Consider the following 24,257-nt stretch of genomic DNA (forward strand, 5'->3'; position numbering starts at 1 on the left):
TTTAGAACATACAGTTTGCCCAACATCTGTTTTTGTGCAGCCTTAAGTATTGTAAGGTAATTGATGGAAGTGACTCTGGAGTCTGGATACTCCAATATCCACTGACTGGGTCCTGAACATGGTACCTCACTTGTCATATACCTAGAGATGGTTCTTTAGGTGCCCACAAGGTTCCACAGCCCCACTGATTTGATTCTATGTTGACTCTGGATTAAAACAAAAGAAAACAAATAGGACACACAAAGCAAGCTGCAAGTGTCCAGCATCATATTTATTCCAGAGAATATTTCTGAAACCACACAGACCCCCAAAGCATTCTTTTCAATTAAAAAATATGGGTACCTTGTCTGAAAATGTCTCCATTTGCCCAGAAAAAAAACATTAAAGTCAAGGTGGTAGAGAGTATCTTTGGCAACTAGAAGGAATAGCATGGAGCAATTTCATCTGTTCACCTTCAGGCCCGTGGGAGTTTGGTGATTGGCCACATCCTCCATTTTGTGAGACCGCCCTTGACTTTTCTGAATTCCATATGTGGCTATCCAGGACTCTAAGATATATTTGCTGCTGAGAAAGTACACTTTGTATAGTACTTTCTCAGCAGCTTTAGTATAGATATTACCATGTTAAATGGGCAAATGAGCTGATTCACTGTAAATAAGTGTTGTAAGCATATATGTTCAATGATTAGCTTTCTAGAAATGTCCTTTTCTGTGCCAAATGTCATGATCTTGTCTCTAAGATTCCTCCTCAGATGAGAAGGACCAGAAGGACTAGGAGGAGACCTCTCAAGAGCCAAATGCAGTCTTTCCAGACCTGAGAAATGATGCTGAGACAGCAACAGGTACCACCATTCCTGCCCTGGAGCCCTGGACTCTGACCTAGACCAGGAACCTCCTCCACTCAGACCCCAGGAACATTATCAGCTGAGGCTAGAACATCAGAAAATGCCTGCCTACGGTGAGAGACAGCCAAACCAGACAGAACTTCTTGAGAGTAACTTCCTGAGAAAAAGCAGACCTCATCTGTGCTCTGGATATTTAAAAGCAGAAGTGCTGGAACACTATTGATCTATGACAGTTATCCATGACGCTCAGCTTACCAGAATTTTTATAGCTCAAAAAACACTAATTTTGTTTCTGGCTTATCTCTGGACTTTGAAACTTCTTTAATCCTTCTGATACTTGTTCTCCAGTTAGTTTATTTTGGTGTTCTGAACTTGGAATGGATTTATTGCAATGATAACTCAGATAAGAGTTGCTGGTCAGGAGGCTGGATAGCAAGCCAGTTTTTTTTAAAAAGTAAGGTCTGCATGAGGCCCGCATGAAGCCCCTAAGATCAAGCCCAGATCCCACCCCCCCACCCCGCTCTCTCCCTCCCTCCCTCCCTCCCTCCCTCCCTCCCTCCCTCCCTTCCTTCCTTCCTTCCTGGTTGTAAAGTTACTTTTTCAGAGCTGTCATGACTTTGAACAGTTGCTAAAAGGGCAGTCATTAAGTGAGAACTACCTGTATTAAGGGTTGAGCAGCCTAGTCTGGTGCTGTTGGTCATGGCCATATCTTGCACAGTGCTATGGCACCAAATTATCAAAAAAGAAAAAAAGCTCAAAACTCCCATTAGTTTTCAGTAATTTTTCTCCCATGAGAACACCATCATCCAATAAGAAAAGTGCTGGAACACCACCCCTACATCCAATGAGATCTCCAATGAGATTTCAGGGGGAACTCAAATCCCACAAGATTTGGTGATCTTCTGAGATTTCGGCCATTTGGATACATGATTTTATTGGAACCTTGCACATTTCAGAAATGAATCCCTTTACCAAGGGTGCTATCTGATGTAGATAAAAACTGACCAGTTGACCAGTTTACAGATATTTTAGAAGATCAAATATTTTTCTGCTCCATTTTGCTTTGGTGATCGTCTTTTTGATTCTACTGGTGATTACAGAGATCATTCTAGAGTTTTCACTTAAGACACCAATGACCAGGCTCAAATTATCCTACTTTGGACATATTATGTGGAGACCCAACTCTCTGGAAAAGGCTCTAATGCTGGGAAAGGTGGAAGGAAAGAGAAGAAAAGGATGATCAGCAGCAAGGGGGGTGGTCTCAGTTTCAGTGGCAATGATTGCACCATTAGAAGACCTGAAGGTTGGAGAAACATCAACCTGGAGAAGATCTACCTATGTGGTTGCTAGGAGTCAAAAATGACTTGATGGCACAATCAATCATCACTCAAATCACAGAGTGCCCTTGAAAAAGGGACTAATTTTCAAACTGATTAGGCTTCAATAAAACTTATTTTTACAGATACTTGGGACTCCTCCCTCTCTCTTTTCTCTACTTCAGGGTCTGCTCTTCAGGTACATTTTATTCTCGTTCAGGCTCAAACTGAGGAGGGGGCAGGAAGAGACTGTGGTAGTTGACCTATAGAATTGCTAATAGGCTACATCCATGCAATCAGCTTTCATGCAACCAGTGACCTGGTTCCAGAATCAGTTCATTTTCTGGGATCAATATATGAAACAATAAACTGAAACGGTTGAGTACAGAGATGTCTGCAGGGAAATAAAAAAAGTCAAGATGGCAGTTGCAACTGTGCAGTTGAAGCCCTGCCCCCTTTTTACCTGTGAAACACATAAAAAAGGGGGCAGGGCTTTTATCAGACAGTTCTGGCTGCCATCTTGACTCTTTTGATCTTCCTTGCAGATGCCCCTGGTTGGGGGTGCACAGCACGTCCATGTAAAAACATGTGTTACACTAATCAAGCTTAGTAAATCATGGAACGGCAGACACCAGATCTTTAACTGAGCTGGTCAGACACATTATGGGAACATGGTCACAGTCTGAATCCAGCGGATGAACTGATCATCTGAAAATCCTTGCAAGGTATCGACAAGGATTATCACAGTAGCTTGAAATGGGGTTCAGTGAGTGAATTCAGGTTCCAGTGGGGGCACTTACTTAAGGGTGAGAACCATCTGTCTCCATTTACAGGTGAATGTTCTAAAAATCAATGTTACCATATCAGGGTTTCTTTTTGACAGCTGGAGGAAAATGTGGATTTTTCAGGGCCATCTAATCGGTGGATGGTTCAATGAGCACACAAACCCTTACAAATGGTGGTCAATTATCTGAAAGGATAGCAAAAAAAGGACTATTCATATTGGCAGTATGTCAATTCGTTATGCATTTCCCAAAACAGAAACGATTTATCTGAGGTCAGCCTTATATCTATAGAAATTTCAAGCTTTCATGGAGATGCTTGAAAGAACCATAGCTTATATAATAATATAATTACCATACATTGTAATAACACCAGAGGCACAGGAACCCTGATTTATTCTGTCCATCTGTCTATCTCCTTCACTCAAACCAAGGGAGAACATTGATTCTGGAGATCAGGGGCATCTGCAAAGGGGTCAAAAATATCAAGATGGTGGCTGCAACTGCTCCACTGAAGCTCTCCCTTTTTTTTTCTTAACAGGCAACATACATAAAAATAGATGGGGCATTGATTGCATGTTGTGGGTGCCTCCTTGACTCCTAACACGTTCCTTCCCCACTTACAGACACCCTGCTTGAGATGAGGATGGTCAACAGAAATGATGCTGATCCCAAAGAACATACCAAGAGGCTTTCAGGCCAATGAAGGTATTAAAATACTATCTATCTATGTGTGAGATTTATCATTCTTCCATTTCCTGCTTTTACAGCTGGTTCACTAGAACCAGAAATGAATTGGCTAGAGACCCCCCTGATTCTAAGCCATTTGGGGTGGATTTTCTTCCTCCAGACATTTTCAAATGTTTGATCTGCACAGGGATACACAGAACATCACAAAGCCAGAATAGGACAGCAGTGGCATCTAACATACAAACAACAGAAAAATAAAACAAAGAGATACGCCTTTTTTAAAAGTAAAATTTTAAAATCTCCATAGCAATCAGGCACCAGGCTGCAAATAGGATCCTTCTGTTGCTTCGATTTGGGTGTGTGTGTGTGTGTGTGTGCAAATCCTTAATTCACTGTAATACAGAAGTGACATGCTATTCACGTTACACCTCCCCTTGTCAGGATTACAAGTGAGAGGAGCAACTATCATCTGTTACCACAAGGAAGAAGTCTTGCCAACATGAAAGCAAAGGTTGAGGCTGCATCAGAGATTCTCCTCTCCCTCCCTGATCACAAACTCCATTTCCCATCGCCATGTCTGACAAACTAAGAAAGCAGAGATGTTACATTTGCCCCCTTTTTATTCTTGAGTGGAATCCGGATTGAATTTGTGAACAATGCACTGACGCAAGCTTTGTACTCTGCCTGGGGTTGACCTCCATGCCAAGCCATAGCTCAACCCTGTTGCAGAGTTTGGGGCCACCAACAAAGGGGACAAGAGCCAGACGTGATGTCGTGCCTGCTGCATTTCAACTGCTCCGCCTCCAGCCATACAAAGCCAAGCTGCGTGCAATCCCCCTTTTTTGCCCAGAAAAGAGATTTTAAGGGAGGAAAAGAGAGAACAGATCTACTGTTGCTCCTTCATCTTGGCGAGATGCTTAATGCTGACGGGACTCCCTGTGATTCGGTGACAGTGAGAAACGGGCAAGTCGAAATTCTGCACAGCTGCTTGGGAATGGCGGGACCAGCCTCCCCAGACAGATTTCTTTGTGCTCCAAGAACGGTCACCTAGCAACTTGCGCTCGCAGCTGCCTGATCACACAATGAAGGGGGAAAAGCCACAACCTCCATCGAAAGCCAGAAGTTAGGGGAAGGGAGCAGAGGAAAAGAAGCAGGGGCCATTCAATCCGCTGGAGGATTTTTCGTCCATGTTCTCGATATTGCCTTGGATAGAAGCAGACTTGAGGGTCACCTCTTGCCCAAGACAGACACAACCCTGACAATATCTGATTGGGACCTTGAACTTGGAGAATCTGCAGCAATGGCAAAACTAACAGAATCCTGACGTAATAGAGGTTCAACTGAATTTAAACAAGAATGGTTCCCATGCATACGATATAGCCCGCAGCATCATAAATATAACCAACTACAGTCTGGCTTTTAAGGGAGCCTGAAGGCCTAGAAATATTGCAAATTAGCAAATGTATAAAAAGGGGGGAACCAGAAATCAATAGTTCTTTTTATTATTTTTCCCCTTTTCTTTCTTTTTTTTTCTTTTTAGGTATTTTAACTTTTGTTAAACTTTTATCTATCTATCTATCTATCTATCTATCTATCATCATGTATGTATCAATAATACAATAGAGATTTTAATATTGAGTAATTGGCTTAAGGCTGAATATTATCATATAACCAGTACCTTGATGTGAGTTGCAGCGGTTTCCTTTTTCATGTTACACTTAACTCTGGATGAAAAGCCAAATCATTTTATGCTTGTAATATTGACATCCCAAACATCTTTCACGGCGATCGAATTTTTACTTTTCTTCCTCTATTTCCAACATTTTAAGCTTTCTAAATAATAGAATGTTAAATCTCTGATCGTATTATATCAGCCTCACTACATTGAAACCATACAATGTATCAAGATTTATAATGACATAATAAAAAAGAAAAAAAATTCTTGGCCAAGAGAAGATCCTCAAAACATGTGTGCAGCTCCTTTGGAAGAAAGCTGGTCCTAAAAAAAAAAAGTCTCAATATGTCTCACTAAGAATCTTTCCAAATGCTACTGTGTGCTGCCTTTGAACATAGTCCTTCTCAAATCCAGATGTTTAGATGGTGTTGGATTTCAAGTCTCACCATCTCAAGCCAGCACAGCCAATAGCCAGGGATTCTGTGATCTGTGGGCAATTGCTGAAGATGACTTAATCTCCATTTTCTATTTCCCCCCAATTCTTACTCATATTTTTCTTTAACAATGGCTCAGAACCATTCACCATGGGGATCATAAACTCCAGGGTGAAAACATGACGGATTCCAGAGTTTTCATGAGATGAAGAACAATATCCCAACGTTGCTGAAAAGTACCGAGGCAGGGAAAACACATAAACACAACTGGAAGTTGTAAAACAGGCACCCACCTCAAATCCTCTACAACCCAGAAAAAGAGTGGAAATTCATAGACCCGTCTACCTCTGTGATGTGGCTCAACCCCTTTAGTATCATTCTCCTCCCTGCTGTTTTTCATTTTTAGAATGTTCATTTGTTTCATTTCACAGACTCAACCACAGTTTCGACTGGGAAACTATTAGCATCTGAGACCAAGCTAAATCCAAAAATGCTGGAGAATCCTTGGAAGCTTGGCATTCAGACAAATCAGCCATCAATAAACACATAGGGATAAGCCACATTTGCACCCCATTCAAAAGAGACAATAAAAAACCTAGCAAGGAAACAAAAAGACTAGAACACATCACCTCCAGCAACAGGGATTAACATCAGACAAACAGTCAGGCATAAAACAATACCCGAATCAAGGAACCACCAAGAAGGGAGCCACACTCCCACCAAAACTGGCAGGGCAAGCTACTGCATATAAACCGGGAGCAAACCCCACACTCACTCACACTGATGATGTTACCTAGTTGGGTAATGAAACATCTGGAAGCAAACCACCAAGCTCAGAGAGCGCCAAGAAATCCCCAAAGAATTCATTGCATTAATACAAAGAGAGAGAGAGATGGAGAATAAAAGTGGGAGGAGGAGATGGGGGGACAGAAAACATGGTATACATAGAAAATGATTCAGCCTAATTTCTGCACATGTCATTAAACCCTAACCACACAAAGTAATATGAATCAGTCATTGATAAGAGAGCCAAGCTTAAGAACATAGAACAGATATTGTACATCAAGGGGGCGAGCCTGCCTGTGGGATTCACCGTCTTTCCAATACTGAAATCTAATTTATTCTGCTACCCCTGCTGTGCTCAATACATCCATAATTATTCACGTAGTGGTAAGTTCCAACTTTTGGGTATAAAACTGAGATGTGCCGTTTAACCTACATTTATGTTTGTAACACCATAGTAACAAACTTTGGGATATGAAACCAAACGTGAGCAACGGTGAGGCTAGCCCCAATCATACGACTCCATTTCCGTCACTTCCAATTTAATGGATTTATGAGATAAAACCTTTTAAAACTGAATCTGAGATGTCCAATAAAGATCAGAAAACATCTTTTGCTGAACTGGTCTCAGCTTAAGTTCGTAAGAAATGTACATAGTATTCTTTAAGATCCTTAGCCATTGATCTGTTAATATGGGGTATTCTTTTATGCCTTGCCAACAATAAAGCCTCTTTATTGCCATGTGCCCAAGGTTGGGTAGGTCACTTAATAGGCTATTAGATCTGGACTGAAAACATCTGGATGATCACTGGATGGCACCAAAGAGAGCAATCTATACCTTCTTGCTATCATCTAGCAACTGACCTATTTTTGGCAGCCCAAATCTGGTAACCCAATGATGTATTTGGGGCCTGATACATATTACCCATCTCTGTGTCTGAATATAGCACTAATTAGTATGCAACAATGACGCTTTGCCAATTGAGCATTTTAGATGAGTAATTGAACGGTGTCCAGATCCTTGCTATTTAACAATGTAGACGAAGGTTTCTTTCTTTTCCTTTCCTTTCTCTCTTTACGGCTTGCAAAATAGGGAAAGAAATCAGAGAGGGAAAGGCAGCCCCCCATGATTGCAAATGATCTGATGAGAAGCCCCGAAGCACAATGGAAAACAAAGGGAAAAAATTAAAGAGCGTATTAACATCAGAAAGCCGATCAGGGAGGAATGCATGTCGCATGTGTTTCACATTTTGAAAAGCAAAAGGATGCCAAAATTTATTTATTTATTTAGTTATTTATTTATGTGTGTGTGTGTGTGTGTGTGTGTGTATTAATTCATTTGGGGTATACTTTGAAGGTTTTCATTGTCTTTCTGACGTGGATTTCTGGAAAAAAAGAAAGAAAGAATTGGGGTTGTAGCTGCCTAAAAGAATTGAAAAGTGACCGTGCCATTGAGAGGAATAACTCAGCATGATAAACGGGGAAAGACATGCCATAAACTTTCAGGAAGCATTCAGAGATGCTGGGTAAGCGGTTTTTAATCCATGCTAAAAGCCCATCGGTGATATTTTAATTTGAGCCTTTGGTACGTTATTTGTGTCTAATCTGCAGACTGCCACGGTTGATAAGGTGCATGTTAGCTGTGTCAGAAAATGTTTGTTCACTTTCAGTCCACTACTGCTGATCTCTACAGGGCAGGGATAGGTCCTGGCTCCCCAGACAGATATCATAACCTATCATCCTGGTAGAGTCAACAAATAATGTCCATCCTTGTTCCTCTTTAAGACGGGAAGTCATTTTAATTTTCCACAATGCCCCTAACGCAGTGTTTCTCAACCTCGGCAACTAAGATGGGTGGACTTCAATTCCCAGAATTCCCCAGCCAGCCATGCTGGCTGGGGAATTCTGGGAGTTGAAGTCCACCCTTCTTAAAGTTGTTGAGGTTGAGAAACAGTGCCCTAACGTAAGTTTGACCTGGAACATCTCCATACATTAACATGTCAGGTGGGTGTCCATTTCTGATGTTCATCAAAAGATGGTTGTGCTTCAACAGTAACAGAAGATGGTCTCTGTGGCAGAGGCATGGAGATCGGAAGGTCTGTGTTCACTTTCAGACCAACAATTTGAAAGCTGGTCTGAATTCAAGGATCTCACAACATCCGTTATGTTTGGGAGCTGAGCTGATTTGTTTTTATGTGCTAGTGGTGTATCTGAAAATGCAGTAAAATCAGTCCTTTCCTTAAAATATTATAGCTCTATAGGGCAGTTTGTTTCTCCATTTACAGCAAGCCTTGCTCTATCCCACATCCTGGCTTATCAGCTTCAGCCACCTTAGCAAATCTCAAAAGGGAAAGGTGGCTTAACAGCTTTGCACCTCCCCCTCCTAGGAACCACTCCATTTTTTTTTTTTTTAAATATATAAGACGAAACAAATTCACAGAATAAGAGGTAATGACAAGGATAGAGTAAGATATAAGCATTTTTTTCCCCTTTCCCGTTGGTTTGGAATGGGAGTAAGGGGATTTTTGTTACTGGGTGTTCTGTGACAGCTTAGAGAGAAACCGGGATGAAATTAGGTTCTTTGCTTTTTGATCTTCGCTTTTGAATTTGTAAATGTGAAGATTATCTTTCTGCTGCTTTAGCGGGACTGAGAAGTGGTGCAAAAGAAGCACTGAGAACTACCGTGGTGCTTCGCGGAGAAATAATGTTTGCATCAAAGAAGAGGCAACTTCTAAAATAAGAGTGGTTTGGAAAGTAGGCTAAGCCGTTGCTAATTTCTGGAGATGTAACTTTGTTTATTTTTCCGAGTTGATTCCATCTGAACCAAAGATTAGTTTCTCATATTGCCTTACACCCGTGCAGAATTTATTTTACATTCCTGCTTAAAGAAAGTGGAATCGGGGCAGGAATGGGGGAGATTTCGTTTGCATTTTCTAATCACGATTACCAAACAGTCATACTCACCTAGCTAATTTCAAATTACAGATAGAAGAAGAAATTGGCTCCGCTTATTTTTTTCCCCAACTTTAATGTCATTCGGCCCCACATTCCCATCAATTTACTTTTTTAAAACATCAGCAAAAATTTGCATTTTCACAGGCCTCTTAGACTTGCACAAAGATTGAAAGCGATAACTGGATCAGAGCTGAACTGCACGTGCCTTGAGCATGTCCCCTGATATGTATATTTATGGTGCAGTTTATCTAGCATACACATTTTTAAGGATATTTCTTAATATATCCATTTTTACACATACCTTGCTGTAAGAGGAGGCATTTTTCTGTAAATGTGTCCCTTAACATTCACTTTTTAAATGAATACTGCTTCCCAGTAATCACCTTTCTATACATTGTTTTTCCTTATGAACTGCTGCCGAAAAATGTGGGTAGCCACATCTAAAATAGCTAGGATGTGCATATTGTTTTGGAAATTGTAGAGAACTACAGAGATGACCTTGGAGAAATATGCAGAAAAGGTTATAAAAACAAAAACGTGCTTTCAGCCCAGGAAACAGAGAAAGCAGCGCAGATTGGGTCCATCTTAAAGCACTGGAATGTAAGAGGGAAGGAAGGAAAAATGCTGTCAGGTTTTCAAAATTTTGTTACTGTAGCCCAGTGTTTCTCAAACTTGGCAACTTTAAGATGTGTGGACTTCAACTCCCAGAATTCCCCAGCCAGCATTGCTCTAATTCTGGGAATTGAAGTCCACACATCTTAAATTTGCCAAGTTTGAAAAACCCTGGGGTAAACCATCCTTTTTCTGATGTTAAAGCTCTTTCATTCTCCAAATACAGATCTGGTCCAAACGTTCCTGTTTCATGAGATTTGAAAGCTTGCAACATCATTTTAAAAGCCATCTCATTTTAATTTTAATACTGTGGTTTAAATAGAAAAACACCCACCTCTAAGATCTCCGTCACACTGGGGCAATTAAGAGGTCTCATCGATGATAGTCTACCCACCCACTTCTTCTTGTTTTTCTTTTTTTGCTTTGAGGTGATGCATTTAAAAATATCTTGTCTGGTTCCCAGGTTTTAGGAACACTCATTTTTGATTTCTAGGTGCTGCCAAGAAGAAAATAATTTGTCAGCAGTTTAATTTACTGCTGATAGTTCTCTGCTTCTGCTTTTCGTTGATGGAGAGCACGAGTGCTTGGTTTGCAATCAGAAAATGAAACACAACAAGGAGTCTTGCCCCATTTGCACAAAGATCGGATCTCCACAGGGGCTTTCACACAAGGGTATCAGGGGTGTGTGTGTGTGTGTCAAAAAAGTCAAGATGATGGCTTTGATCGTGGAGTCACAGCCACTTTTTAAATCCCCACCCTCTGTGTAGATATCTCTGTCCTCATGTGGGCTTCATTCCATAAAGGAGTGTGTTTGCTTGTACATACAAATCACAGGAAGAAGATAAGAAGAAGAAGCATATCTCATGCTTAGGTGCACATGATGTGAATAAGTGCTAGATATACTTCAGTTGTTCTGCAAGTGAAATCCTAGTTGAAAGAATGTAGGATGGAACGTAGGGTGAACATGTGTCCCCCAACCCCTGATTTAATGAACTACAACTCTTAGCATCCTTCATCATTGTCCATGCTAGATAAGGGTGCTGGGAGTTGTAATGCAGCCATACCTGGTGGGTGACAGCTTCTCCCATCTCTGTCATCAGGTTTCTCAGCAGCTGCCTAAAATTATGGGAGGGGAGCATCCTAAAGGACAGGTGTCACAATCAAGAGTCCCCCCAGCCCCACCTGGTGATCAGAGTGCCTCAAAATGGCACTCTGGTTCTTGACACATACACCAAGGCCTTCTTTCAGGGCTATAAGGGCAAAAGTGGTCTGTCACAAATTTTGGATCTTGATTCTTTAGGACCTTAAATGTCCTTCTAGATCCTTGAACCAGCTATGGGACAGATAGTCCAATTATTTCAACAGTGGCAATGACCTGTTGAGCTGTTTGGCAACGGCCTAGAGCTGAAAGTGATTCTTTATAGAGCACAATTCCAAAAGATTCTTTAAGCAAGATTCAATCAAATGCAATTACAAGAATTCCAGCAACTCAAGTCTTTTAAATTAGGAACCAATATATCCTCTGCTACTTTAGGTGGGGACTCCTTTGTTTTCTTTCTACCCATTTTTCTATCATCTGGCAAGAAGACAGGTTTCTTCACTGAAAACGGGGAAGCTTGCAGCTGGCTCTTTACACAAGTTTTCTTGATTTTTTCTCAGTCTGGACATCAATTCTTACTCCCATCATAGAACAGTAGCCGAAGAGAAGAAAGGAAAAGTGCAAAAATGGCATTAAAAAAAAAAAAATCTGTATCAGGATTCCAGCTGACATGGAAGCATTCATGTTGGCTCACATTGCAGACAATTATGTTGTATCCATGGAGACTCGCTCTTTATTAACATCTCTGCCTCAACTGGGAGAAGAAAAAGGGTGCTTATAATGCCTTCTGTACTGAATTCAACATGGAACAAATAGCCTGAACAGGGCTGGAGTGTCACTTGCGTGCTGATTTTTAGGGGGAAAACAAGAAATGTCTAACATTTTTGATGCAAACAAAATGTTGTCCTTTATTTTCCTGATGTAGCTCAAAAATATCTGTAGTGTAAAAGGATGGCAGATCTCTGTTGTCAAAGTACATCAGCTTAAGTGCCTTTGTTACATGACTAGATTGGCTCTTTTCAACATTCTTGGCTTAAAACACCGACGCGCACACGCACGCAACTTTGTGACCTATGCACAGATATTTAAAGAGCCCTTGTGACGCGTTAATTTCAGCTCTTTGCTAGTATATTTTAAGAGCTGCCACATGCTATAAATAAATGCTCTGATGCGCAAACTCTTCTGCTCGTGGATTTGACATTTCAAGCAACAGGTTGATCCTCAAGGGGAGCCCATGTGAAACATGCCAGCCATCTATTCTCTTCCTCCACCCCCACCCCCCGGTTACAAATCTTTTTATATCTACTGGCATAAAATAGTATAGTAAACGTTGTTTGGACATAGAATTAATTCATGTGGAAATGAGGTCCTGCTTTAACTGAGGATTTCAATCATTCTGAGGTATCCCCCCCAGTATTCTTCACACCCCACAGTCTGTGTTTAATGCTCTTACAAAGCATTCTTCATTTTTATTCAGCGTTTTATTTTCCCCACCTCCCTGTTTTGGGCACTTATCCCACAGATGCATTAAAACCTTGGCATTCTCCATTGATCCAAAGATATTTAAAAATAGCCCCTTAAGTAAATCAGGAAATGACCTATCCAAAGGATTGTTTCTGTTTGCCTCTCATTTGGGCTGGTGATTTTTCCTTGGGGTTCCTTCTTCAGCTGCTGTTCCACCCAGATCCCACCTTCCCTTCCCTTCCCTTCCCTTCCCTTCCCTTCCCTTCCCTTCCCTTCCCTTCCCTTCCCTTCCCTTCCCTTCCCTTCCCTTCCCTTCCCTTCCCTTCCCTTCCTCCTCTGTCTTTCCTTTCCTTTCCTTTCCTTTCCTTTCCTTTCCTTTCCTTTCCTTTCCTTTCCTTTCCTTTCCTTTCCTTTCCTTTCCTTTCCTTTCCTTTCCTTTCCTTTCCTTTCCTTCCCTTCCCTTCCCTTCCCTTCCCTTCCCTTCCCTTCCCTTCCCTTCCCTTCCCTTCCGCCTCTGTCTTTCCTTTCCTTTCCTTTCCTTTCCTTTCCTTACCTTTCCTTTCCTTTCCTTTCCTTTCCTTTCCTTTCCTTTCCTTTCCTTTCTTTCCCTCCCCTCCCCTCCCTCCCTCCCTTCCTCCCTCCTTCCTTCCTTCCTTCCTTCCTTCCTTCCTTCCTTCCTTCCTTCCTTCCTTCCTTCCTTCCTTCCCATTCCCATTACCATTACCATTCCCATTCCCATTCCCATTCCCATTCCCCTACTCTAAGCTTTGTTCCTCCCATTATGTCACTGAGTTATTACTTAGTCTTTGAGGGAGAGGGCAATGCCAATTTAGATCCCCCCCTTTTTTTTTACGTTTGTACTCCTTCCACTAACTTCAAGGATACTCTGAGTTAGCTAATACTGTAGATGGTTTGGGTTGAGCATATTTGCATAAAAGAGTGCATAAACTCAAATAGAGGGACTGCTATTATCCCAAAATCTGATCTTTGACATGTTTGTGACTCCAGAATAATACAGGAAGACTTCTCCTATAGGAAGCTGGTGACCATCAATGCACTTTGTTCTTTTGATGTTAGTCTGAAAAGACCCTATATTTTTGCAAAAAATGAGTGCAGATTTTTTTTTTTATCCAGGATTTTTTCTTAGACTGAAAATCTTACGAGAAACAGAAGTGAATATGTTTTCAGCAGTACTGGTCCAGAGTCTTCTGGAAAGTCCATGAACAAAATCTGAAGTCAACAGCCTGACCATACTGTTGTTGGAATATGAAATTTTCATGGTGTGTGTGTGTGTGTGTGTGAAAGAAAGAGAGAGGGAGGGAGGGAGAGAGAGAGAGGGAGGGAGGGAGGGAGATCCAAAAGCCTTTCTAATTCCTTCTAAAATGTCTTCCAGTGACTTCCACAACTTGAGACCCTGATCTCCACCTTTAAATTGGGAGCTGTGAGAAGCCAGTGAAAGTGCAGAGGAAACGTTAACTTTTATCATGAGAATTGGCTAGAACACACTTTCACAACTTGGATCTTGAGAGTATTCTGAACTGCAACTTCCATCATTCATTACCATTGGCTATAGTGGCAGTTGTAGCCCAGCCTCTGGAAACCCAAAGATGGGAAAGGCAGAGTGATAGTGAAGTGTCTTTGGACAGCATTATGGATCTGAAATCACATTCAATCATAATAGAACTAGGTAAGTGATACCATTATAATTCTGGAAGTCTCAGAATGGCTTCTACTTTTTACAGCAGCCGAGAACTCCTCTTCTTTGAAACACATATTCTTAAACCTAAAAATCTTTCTTTGCTTGCGTTATGAGCAAAGATGGAAAATTCACCTCTCCACAGCTAAACTTGACTCATTGGGCTAAAAGTTTGCATGTGCTTTTCAAACAGGAGCCCTCAATCTGGCACATCACATTCTGGCACCCGATGATGGGTCCAGAGGTGCTGCTGGTCTCAGAATGAGCAAAGCTGTTACCTGTTGCAGTGTTCAGACCACTGGAACTTCACCAGAAGGTCATGATTATATTATAATGTTTTAATGGGTTAATTAATAATATTGCTTGACTTGTTTATGTCTTAGAGTCTGTCTGATTGGGGCCAAATGCAAATATTGTGAAACAAACAAAAAACAAGAGGCCAGTAATATTCAGAAGAAACAAAAGTACAGGTTAGCCCTTTGAGGTAGTCCAGGCAAGAAACACAACCATGAGTACTGTCTTTATTGTAAGGTTACATTAACAGAATCTTGCAAGTCTGAAAGTACCTTTCCCCTCCCTTACTTTTACTCTCTCCAAAACTAGGGAGGGTCCCTTCTGAGATGCTTTCTCCACCCCTCCTCCTTCAAACTTAAAAGATTGTTTGTCAGACTGTTGTCTAGGCTGTGGCTCTTCCTCCTGCTCCCAAGGCCATTCCCACATTGTTATGGCCACTCTTTCAGTGATTGTTCAAAATCACGATGGCACTGAATGAGTGGTACTTACAAGTGGTCCTCAAGGTTCCAGCCATCGCAGCACCCCCATGGTCACATGATCGCAGTTTGGGAATTTGGCAACCGGTTCATACTTATGATGGTTGCAGTGTCCCATGGTTAAGTCATCGCCATTTGAGACCCTCCCTGCTGGCTTCCCATAAGCAAAGTCAGTGAGTCGCTCCCATTCCTGCTGCTTTTTCTCCCGAAGAGCCATGGTATGGATTACAAGGTCCTGGGGATCTCATACTCCATAGCACGTGCCCACCCACAGCACCCCCCTACCCTCACTCCATAGTTCCTGCCCACCATGCTTGCACTGCACCGCAGTAACCACCTTCCGCCATCCCACCTGCCTTCCCCATTGACTTTGCTTGTGGGAAGCTGGCAGGAAGTTGCAAGTTGCAGTCATGTGAGGTCCTCACTTAATGACCCATGGTCCTCACTTAATGACAGCAACTGGGGCTGCTGGGATTGCCATCACTAAGCAATGCGGTCACACGACATCATGCTTTATCACTGCATCGCTTAGCAATGGAAATTCTGGTCCCTGTTGCCATTATTAAGCGAGGACTGCCTGTACTATTACAGTATATAAGTAAACCCTTATGAAAATTAGAGGCATGGAACAATGTTATTCCCTTTTCAGTATGCGCCGTATCGCACTTTGATTACTTATGGGAAATGATGGCTGGAAAATATTGCTGACCTGTAATAGCTCGATCTCAAAATTCTGAAGGCATGATGTAGATACTTAAAGTAGTTTCTTGATACTTCCTGTGAGGAAAGCTCTTGAAAAAAGGCCATCTTTTATGAGAAGATGCTCAGAAACTGAACCTATGTTTATGCACAATGGTACAAGGTTTAGATCATACGAGCAAGCTAAGGGCAATGGAATTCTTGGCAAGGATAATACAATGGATGGCTGGTGATGGAAGGACATGAATGAGAAAATATTCTAGATAACACAACTTCACTAGTAGCATGTTGTAGTATTTAATATGCACTATTAGCAAGATCATTTGGAAAACCACACAAACACAGGCAAGAGGACCCAAAAGTCAGCCAGCCTTCACCAATCTGATGTTCTCTACATGTATTAGACTACACAATTTACAGGGCCAAAACGCTACGTGAGATTTTCTAGCAGCTGTAGTCCAACATTTTGGAAGGCACTGAGCTGGGAAAAGTGTTCTATGCAACTCCAGAGGTTTCTTCTCAACAGACCAACTGCCCTACCATTGATGTGGTATTGCTCCCTATGAGAAAACCAGTCAACACAAAGAGGAGACCATCAACCCAAAAGAAAAGCTGTAAGGACCTTCCTTCCTTCCTTCCTCCCTCCCTCCCTCCCTCCCTCCCTCCCTCCCATCTGCCTGCTAGAACAAGCACCAACTCCAAATGCCAATAAATCCACTGCCATTGAGCTTCAAGGAAGCCTAACTTTGGTCCATCCATTGGGCTGAGGACAAGGAACCTTGGGTAGTCTGAATATATATGTGGGAATGCATGGACCATGCAAATGGATGCGTCCATGATTCTGCAGAACAAGAGGACATTTCTGTAGCGTCAAATAACCAATTAGCATTTTCCCCATTAAACCAAGACTTAGTTAGAAAAAAGATCAAAGGCACTGGAGGGAGGAAGTCACTTTAAATACTGAAGAATGAGGGCCAAATTACCCATATCTGGTTTTCAAGATTCTATAATCTAATCCCTTTCTTGTTGCAATAACCCTGCCTATTCTGAATTGGTCAGCTTTCTTAGGTTTGAACTGCTGTAAGGGGCTTGATAATAGCATAATTGCAATTAGCTATTGCTATTCATCATATTTTCCTGAGGTTCTCCCCTGAATATTGGGTGCTCAAGAGCAGAAAGAGGGATGGAACATACAGTGCATCCATGGCTTCCATCCATGAATGAAAATCTGTAGGGAGCTTCTGGTTACTTAGACCGAAAACAATCCAAAGAGGATACTGTCTAAAAATAAGAGCTAACTGCTTGCGTAGAGATGCAGGTCAGTCTTTTGGGGAATATTCCTGGTGATTAGCACCACAGTCATTTTGCACCTGTTTTTCTCAGAACATTGCTGTCATCCCCTTCCGGATGCAAATTGCAGGGACCATTGAGTACAGTAACTGCTGCCACTGGCATGACAAGTTGAGGAGCAGATGGTGGCCACTTGGACAGGTTAATTTTGAGCTTCATTAGATGTTCACTTAGTCATCAGGGCTTCTGTGTCAGAAAATGGACATGGAAAACAAGGGTAACGGATCTAGTGATAGTAAAGGGCAGGAGAAGGGAATAGGTGGAAGAGATTACAGTTTCAAATTTAGGAGTACATTTCCCAGGCTGCTCTTTGGATAAGGAATAGCTTGGCTTTTGAATTATTTAATGAATTACCTGCACGTTTTGATTAGATTGAAGGCATCATTGACATATGTTCCTCGGGTGAACTGACAGGGTTCCAATAGAGAGACAGGAAAGAGGATTTTCAAGCAATTTGGCCCCACTTTCTTGAATTATTTAGGTTATAATTATAGTTCTACAAGCAGCCCTTTCTTCTCCTCCCCTTTCTTTCTTTCTTTCTTTCTTTCTTTCTTTCTTTCTTTCTTTCTTTCATTCATTCATTCATTCATTCATTTATTATTTATACATAGTATTGTTTCGGTGCTGTCTTTTTCTTAAAGTAGATTATGCCATTTTGGAGTATCTAAAAATATTGAAATGATTAAATATGGAGTTGTATTTCCCTCCCTCCTTCTTTACATTTAAATACATATAATGGATAAATGTGCAAATGGATTCACTCACTTACTTATTTTCTACTACCTTTCTAACACAGGAGGAAGTTCAGGTGATTTTATGGTTTTAGAATAAGCCACAGAAGTTAGGTCCACAGATCATGTTAAACCATAAGCCATGATTTGCTAACCATGATGTCTAGGTTCACATAACCACAACAAATAGCATTAGTTTTAGTGCAATCTCAATTACCACTCAAGAAAAACTAATCTGAATTATACGAATCTCAGATGACCCAAGTCAGCAGACCAGTACAAGCGCTCTATCAGTCATGATAAGAAATCAGGTTTTGTTAAGAGACACCAAAGGAGAACCTCCTTTAAGAAGCACATGGGTCTAAGAAGTCCCAGTTCCGGATTCTAGACTTTGGATTAAGATTAAGTTTAGGAGAGATTCTAAATTTCAGTCTATGGACCTCCATTTTGAATCATTTTTCTTCCAAATGAAGATATGGCTTGGCCATAACTGAAACCAGTTTCCCAGAATGCTGCCACATCCTTGTTTGTCCCACTGTTGTACGGATCTGAATTGGGAGTTTAAAGGCCTTACCTGTTTCCCATCCAGGGTATACAGCTTTTTAACGACTCCTGTTTCCAGCTTTATGGCTTCTGTGATGTCGGTGAGCACCTGCTCAAACGAATGGGCTGTTTTCTTATTCAGGAGCACACGGACAGCCTTCCTTGGCTTCACTCCGCTCCGGATGATGGTCACCAACTTGGGACGCACAAAATCCTTGTTCTCCTTTGCCTGGGCACTGTTGCTACTAGCCAGGGATTGGGGAGCTTTCATGTTGGCAGAGGTTTTCACATTGACGGACCAATTTGGGTTGACGTTCTTGGTGTACTCCACTTTCTTAAAGAAGTTGTCGGATGAACATACATAGCTTTCTCCTGTGAAGAACAGAAAACGTAGGGGTATTTACCAAGAGCAGAAGCAAACTCTTTTCATCAGAAGAGATAGCAATAGAGCTATTGGACGTCTATATAGAGAGAAGTCAGATCTGGAATCATATGTCTTAAATGCGGGTGGCTTCTGAAACAACAGAAAAGACAATCTAATCTCTGTTGATATCTCTCTATCTCTGTCTATCTGGTTGCCAAGAGTTAACACCAAGTTGATGGCATATAATCAACACACACAAACACACATTCAAGATCAATGGGATAAATAAAATACCACAGTGAAGAAGAGTACGGTCAACTCTGGTTCACTGGTGACTTTCCTAGACCCTCTTAGAGAAGCTACATGGTCAACCAGGGACCTTTTCTACATAAAGTAGATGTTCTACTCATGGGTGTCTCTTTCTAACCATAATGACAGCAGCATTGTAATGTCACAGCTTAGGTTCCACACTTTCATACTTGGGTTGCAATATTGTGCCCAAAGACATCCAGGGTAGAATTTGCAACACGACGCACATTTTATTTTACAATTTTCTCCTATTTGCCTCCTCTGTGGATCTCTATGTTTCTACTACTCCATGGGAGCACCTGTTCTTCAGGTTCACTTTCCCAATCCTTCCTTGAGATCTGTAAGGTTTCTTTTTACTAATTGATCTCAATAATGGAGCACTAATTATTAGTTTATATTTTATAATTATTATATTAGGGGTGGGCAACTCTTAGGCCCAGCCTTCAAAGTTTCTTTTTGCCTCCTCTGAGTCCTCCAGATCACAGTACAAAAGTCTAGCAAACAGCTGAACATTGGTACCAAAATTTCTCACTGTTTTCCAGTAGAAAGCAAAACAAATGAAGGACAAAAAGCATCTGACTAGATAGACTACAGCCAAAGCAAGAGCAAACTCCCCCCGCCAAAATCCCCCAAACTTCCCAGGCTCCCAATCCTTCAAATGCTCTATACTGCTTCTGATGGCAAGTGCTTCCTTGTGGGTGAAAGAGACCTAGGAAACCATACCAAAGTGACATGGGAGACACCAGGGCCCTGCTTCACACACTTCAATTTTGGCTTATGCAGTGGCTGGAGGGTACCCTCCCCTTCCGTCCTCCTTAGATCCTGGGATGCCCTTTTGCTTTTATGGAAGCAGGTTAGAAAATGTTACCTGAATCTTTCCCCTTTTCTGAAGCAACAGACTCCATACAGGAGAAGACAGAGACATTATTCTGTTTTTTGTCCCCTACTTATCCTCATTCATTGTGATGGAAATGAATCTGCCAAGGCAACAGCTTGCAAAGCAAAATGAGAGTTTGAGGGCAATTCTTATGGGTGGTATGAGGCGTTCTTGTACTTCTTGATAGAACCCCTGAGATGGAAAGGGCCATTTGAACCATGCAGTCCAACCTATTCACCAGCAACGGCCAAGGTTGCTTCTAGTCATGTTCCACTTTAGGTGACTTCATGAATGCATCCATGAAATCTCCTGGGAGTGTTTGGCCGTTGCCTTCTCTGGTGTTTTGAAAAACGAATCAACAAACAAACTTCCTAATTTGGTGTTTAAACTTGGAATTTCCTGATGGCTTCCCATCTGAGTACAACCACACCCAACCCTGCTTAGCTTTTTTCAAATTCAAATAAAGTTGGCTAAAAACAGGAATCCCAATTAAAGTATCCCCTGGTTGAATACACCTAATAAAAATGCATTTATATGTTTATTTCTTTATTGACTTAATTTGTATGGCCACCTGTCTCAGCACAGCAACTCTGGGCATCTAACAACACAACACAAAAATAAAAGTAATAACTCCATGTTCAGAGAAAGTTAGTTCATCTCCCATCTCTCAGATTTTTACATATTCATTCATTCATTCATTCATAAGAAGATGAAAGAAACATGTGTTGACTGTCTCGCCTTTCATGATGCAATACTCCCTCCAGTGGTCTGCAGTTCCTCTGTCTTTCCACGCTTCCATTAATTCCAAGGGAAATCATCAGGAGAAAATTTTTTTTCCATGGTTTTTATTTTCCAGTAGCAGTAGTACTGTCATTGCTTCCTGGAGAAATCGCTGAAGAATTTCTGCCTCCCCTGAAGACACTGGAAAAATGGTTCAAACAGTGCCTGCAAATCCAATGGAGAGTTTTGAGGGGCTGTTTTGTGCCCAGTGCCATGAAGGCAGGAAAAATGGGACAGAAAGTGGAGGGGTATGGAAACAATATTCAACAAAAGAGAGTTTGTTTGTTTGATTGATGAGATATGGGAAGAAGAGGTCTTTGGTTGAAATGTTAGGGTAGGTGATCATTACTGAAATGTTAGTACTTGTCTTGATGAGAGGGGGAGACATTTCTTTATATATTCTTTCTTTTTTCTTTGTGTATTCTTTTCTTTTTCCTCCCCCCTTTTTTCCTTTTCCCTTTTCCCTTTTTATTCTTTCTTCTTTTCTTTTTATATTTTTCTTAGTTTGTATTCGTTTTTTGTCTCTGCATTTTTAAACTTGAATAAACATTATTATTAAAAAAAATAGAAAATGGACATCTTAAATTAAGCGTAGAAGAGGAAAGAACAAGGCTGCATTTGCTTCTTCTTAAAAACAATTTCTTGGAATGTAGCCATTGCAAATGGGCATGGCTACACTATATTGAATCCACTAAAAGAGATATGACCTGAGGGCAACTGCAGTAAAAGACTCTTGTCTAATAACACTACTGCTGTCATGGATATAATTAATTTTTGACGTTGCAATGTATCTAACAAACCCAACCTTATGTCTGCTCATTACAGAGGAAAGAGAGACAATTTTAGAACAACGACCAGCCAGATCTTTCCCACTCCTGCCTCCCAAAATCATAATTACAGATTATAATCTGTAATCTGCCAATGCAAAGATGGAAATCAAAGTACGGATTACTGAAACAATTCTACATATAGCTACCATGAAGAATGATTGCTTGACATCCTTTGGAGTGTATGTATCTCTATATTTCCATTCTAGGGTTGCTATCTCCAACAATGCTCTCTCCCAATGGCACTTCATCTGATCTTCATCTGGTTCCCTGTCCCACTGACTTTGCTTTTTAATGCAACCTTTCAATTAAAAAAAAAAAAAAGGAAGTGGCTATTTTGCAAGGGGAAACACTGATTTCATCTCTTCTGTATTCTTAGAAAAAGAAAAGGTTGAGTAGCTAGGGCCAGCGGCTTGCTTAAAAGTGTGCTTACCTACCTAGAAGAAAGAAAAAAAGCCAACTGGGGTTGTGAGTATCTGCGGGGGAGCGAGCAACATCATGGGAGGATGATGTCGTGAGCCAAATTCCCCAATTATGTGATTTGCATTCTTTGCTTTGGAATGTCATGGTGGGTGTGACATCTTTGTGGCTTGTAGCTGATGCCTCTGTCTATGGGGAGATAGAAGGTATCCTGAGGGGCTGGAAGGTTATGGAGCAGCAAGATGGAACATTCTCAGGGGGTGTCAAAACAGGCAAAATGGCCAGGGCAGGATCATGAAGCAAGCCCCATCTCTTTTGTATCTGCATTGCCATTGTACACACAAACAAAAGGGACAGGGTTTGCACTGCAGTGCTGCTTCCATCACCCTGCCTGTTTTGCCCCAACCCCACCCCCCCGTCCCCCCGGCCACCAACTGAGGGATTTGAAGGGGCTCTCTTACCATGACGGTCATTTTAGGAAGCAACCAGCCTTCATGACCACATTTTGGGTGAGTTCCCAAACCTGTGTTCGAAATCTGAAGACAGGTTCCTGACTAGTGACTTCTAGGGTCCTACAGAGCAGTGTTTCTCCACCACAGCAACTTTAAGATGCGTGGACTTCCCCAGTTGCTGAGGTGGAGAAACACTGCTCTAAAGACCTCCAACCATTGTGCTGATATAACAACAATGTTATACTGCCTCAGGAATGCTGGATGAGGCTGGAAGACAGAGTTTCTCAATCTTGGCAACCTGAAGATGTGTGGACTTCAACTCCCAGAATTCCCCAGCCAGCATGGCTGTCTGGGGAATTCTGGGAGTTGAAGTCCACACATCTGAAAGCTGCCAAGATTGAGAAACACTGCATTAGGGTCATTGTGGAAAATTAAAATGACTTCCCATCTTAAAGAGGAACAAGGATGGACATTATTTGTTGACTCTACTAAGAAGTTGACGTTTTTCACCAGAAGTTGAAAAACACTGCTGTGGAATTTTCTTGCGGAATGAATTCAGACGACCTTCATGAGGGCAGGTTTTCAGCTTGTGGGCTCTATTTTGTCTCTCTTGCTAGAATCCTGAAGTCCACTAACAGTCACGTGCAAACAACTGGCTCTGATAGAAGAACATATGTTAAGGATTAAGTCATGCAGTGCCTCTGATTCTCTTCTCAAGCTACAAAGAAGTAATTAGAACCAAGTTCATCAACCCTTTCACTCAAAAATCCAGCCCCAATTTTCCTCAAAGCCCTCTATTTCAGCAGCCTCCAATTTGTCTGCATTTGTGTGGGTGGAGGGAGAGGTTTTTTAAAAAAAATCTCTTTCTATAATTAGACACTTATTAGACATAGGGGAATATGAAATACTTGTTGATGTCTTTCAAATTATTGATCATTTACCTGTTCCACACCCCTGACTGAAATGGCACCTGGAAATATCTATTATATTTATAGCTCACCCTTCCTCCAGAAGCTCACAAAACCTGGTAGCAATTTTATCTAGGCAACATCAGTAACAACCAGCAAGTCTCTAAAATATAGTAGACACCCAGATTTTGGCATTTTTCCCAAGCTACGGAGAAAGAATGCAGGATTTCCTCCTATTTTTGACCGAGCAATGACCAAGCTTCAGGGTTTGTGTGTCTCTTTACCCAATGGCCTCTCTGAACACTCAATACAATTGTCAAGGGGAACTGATAGGTTGTGGTAAGAGCCTGATAGATTGTTATCATGGATAGGTTTTGTTGGGCAATTTAATCCATTGCCCACAGAAGTCCTTCTCCAAAGGACATTTGGAGATGGTGAATTTCTGTGTCATGTTTCTGCTCTATATCAGGAGCTGAGAATGATTGATGTGGCTGAACATTCACTTTGCTTCAGCTTTGTCCAGCTTGCTGAGGGGGCAAGGCGGGGGGGGGGGGGGAGAGACACTCAAATGGAATGAACACAGGGCATTGGAGTACCAAATTCTAGAAAAGCCATTTTAAGTTTTTGGTAGGGTCTTCTTTCCTAAAAGGGCTATCGACCAACAAGAGAAAGTTGACCTTCCCATCTCAAATTGTCTCCAGCTTTTGTGTATTCCTTCCAAATCAGGAAGAAAACAACAAAATAGCAAAACCCCGAATCTACTACCTCTTTCACAGGAGAAAATGGCTCCCATCAAGTCTGACATCCTGATGATATCTAGCATTAGCGTGCGCTCAAGCTTTACACTTTTCTTCCTGACTAATCAAGACATGCTACT

General features: G+C 41.5%; 1 protein-coding gene across 3 annotated transcripts in view; it reads right to left on the reverse strand.

The window, feature by feature from the left end:
* Positions 1 to 24,257, reverse strand: part of DCX (doublecortin) — a 102,505-nt gene that overhangs the window by 62,714 nt on the left and 15,534 nt on the right. For all 3 annotated transcript variants that reach the window (XM_088129196.1, XM_088129194.1, XM_088129195.1), the window contains exon 3: positions 18,475 to 18,815. In XM_088129196.1, the coding sequence (XP_087985322.1) occupies positions 18,475 to 18,815 (341 nt within the window). The remainder of the gene's footprint in view (positions 1 to 18,474; positions 18,816 to 24,257) is intronic.

Source organism: Python bivittatus, unplaced genomic scaffold (assembly GCF_059951505.1).
Source record: "Python bivittatus isolate LINGU-HERP-01145 unplaced genomic scaffold, Pbiv_v1 ctg000790_np1212, whole genome shotgun sequence".
NCBI classification, from domain to species: domain Eukaryota; kingdom Metazoa; phylum Chordata; class Lepidosauria; order Squamata; family Pythonidae; genus Python; species Python bivittatus.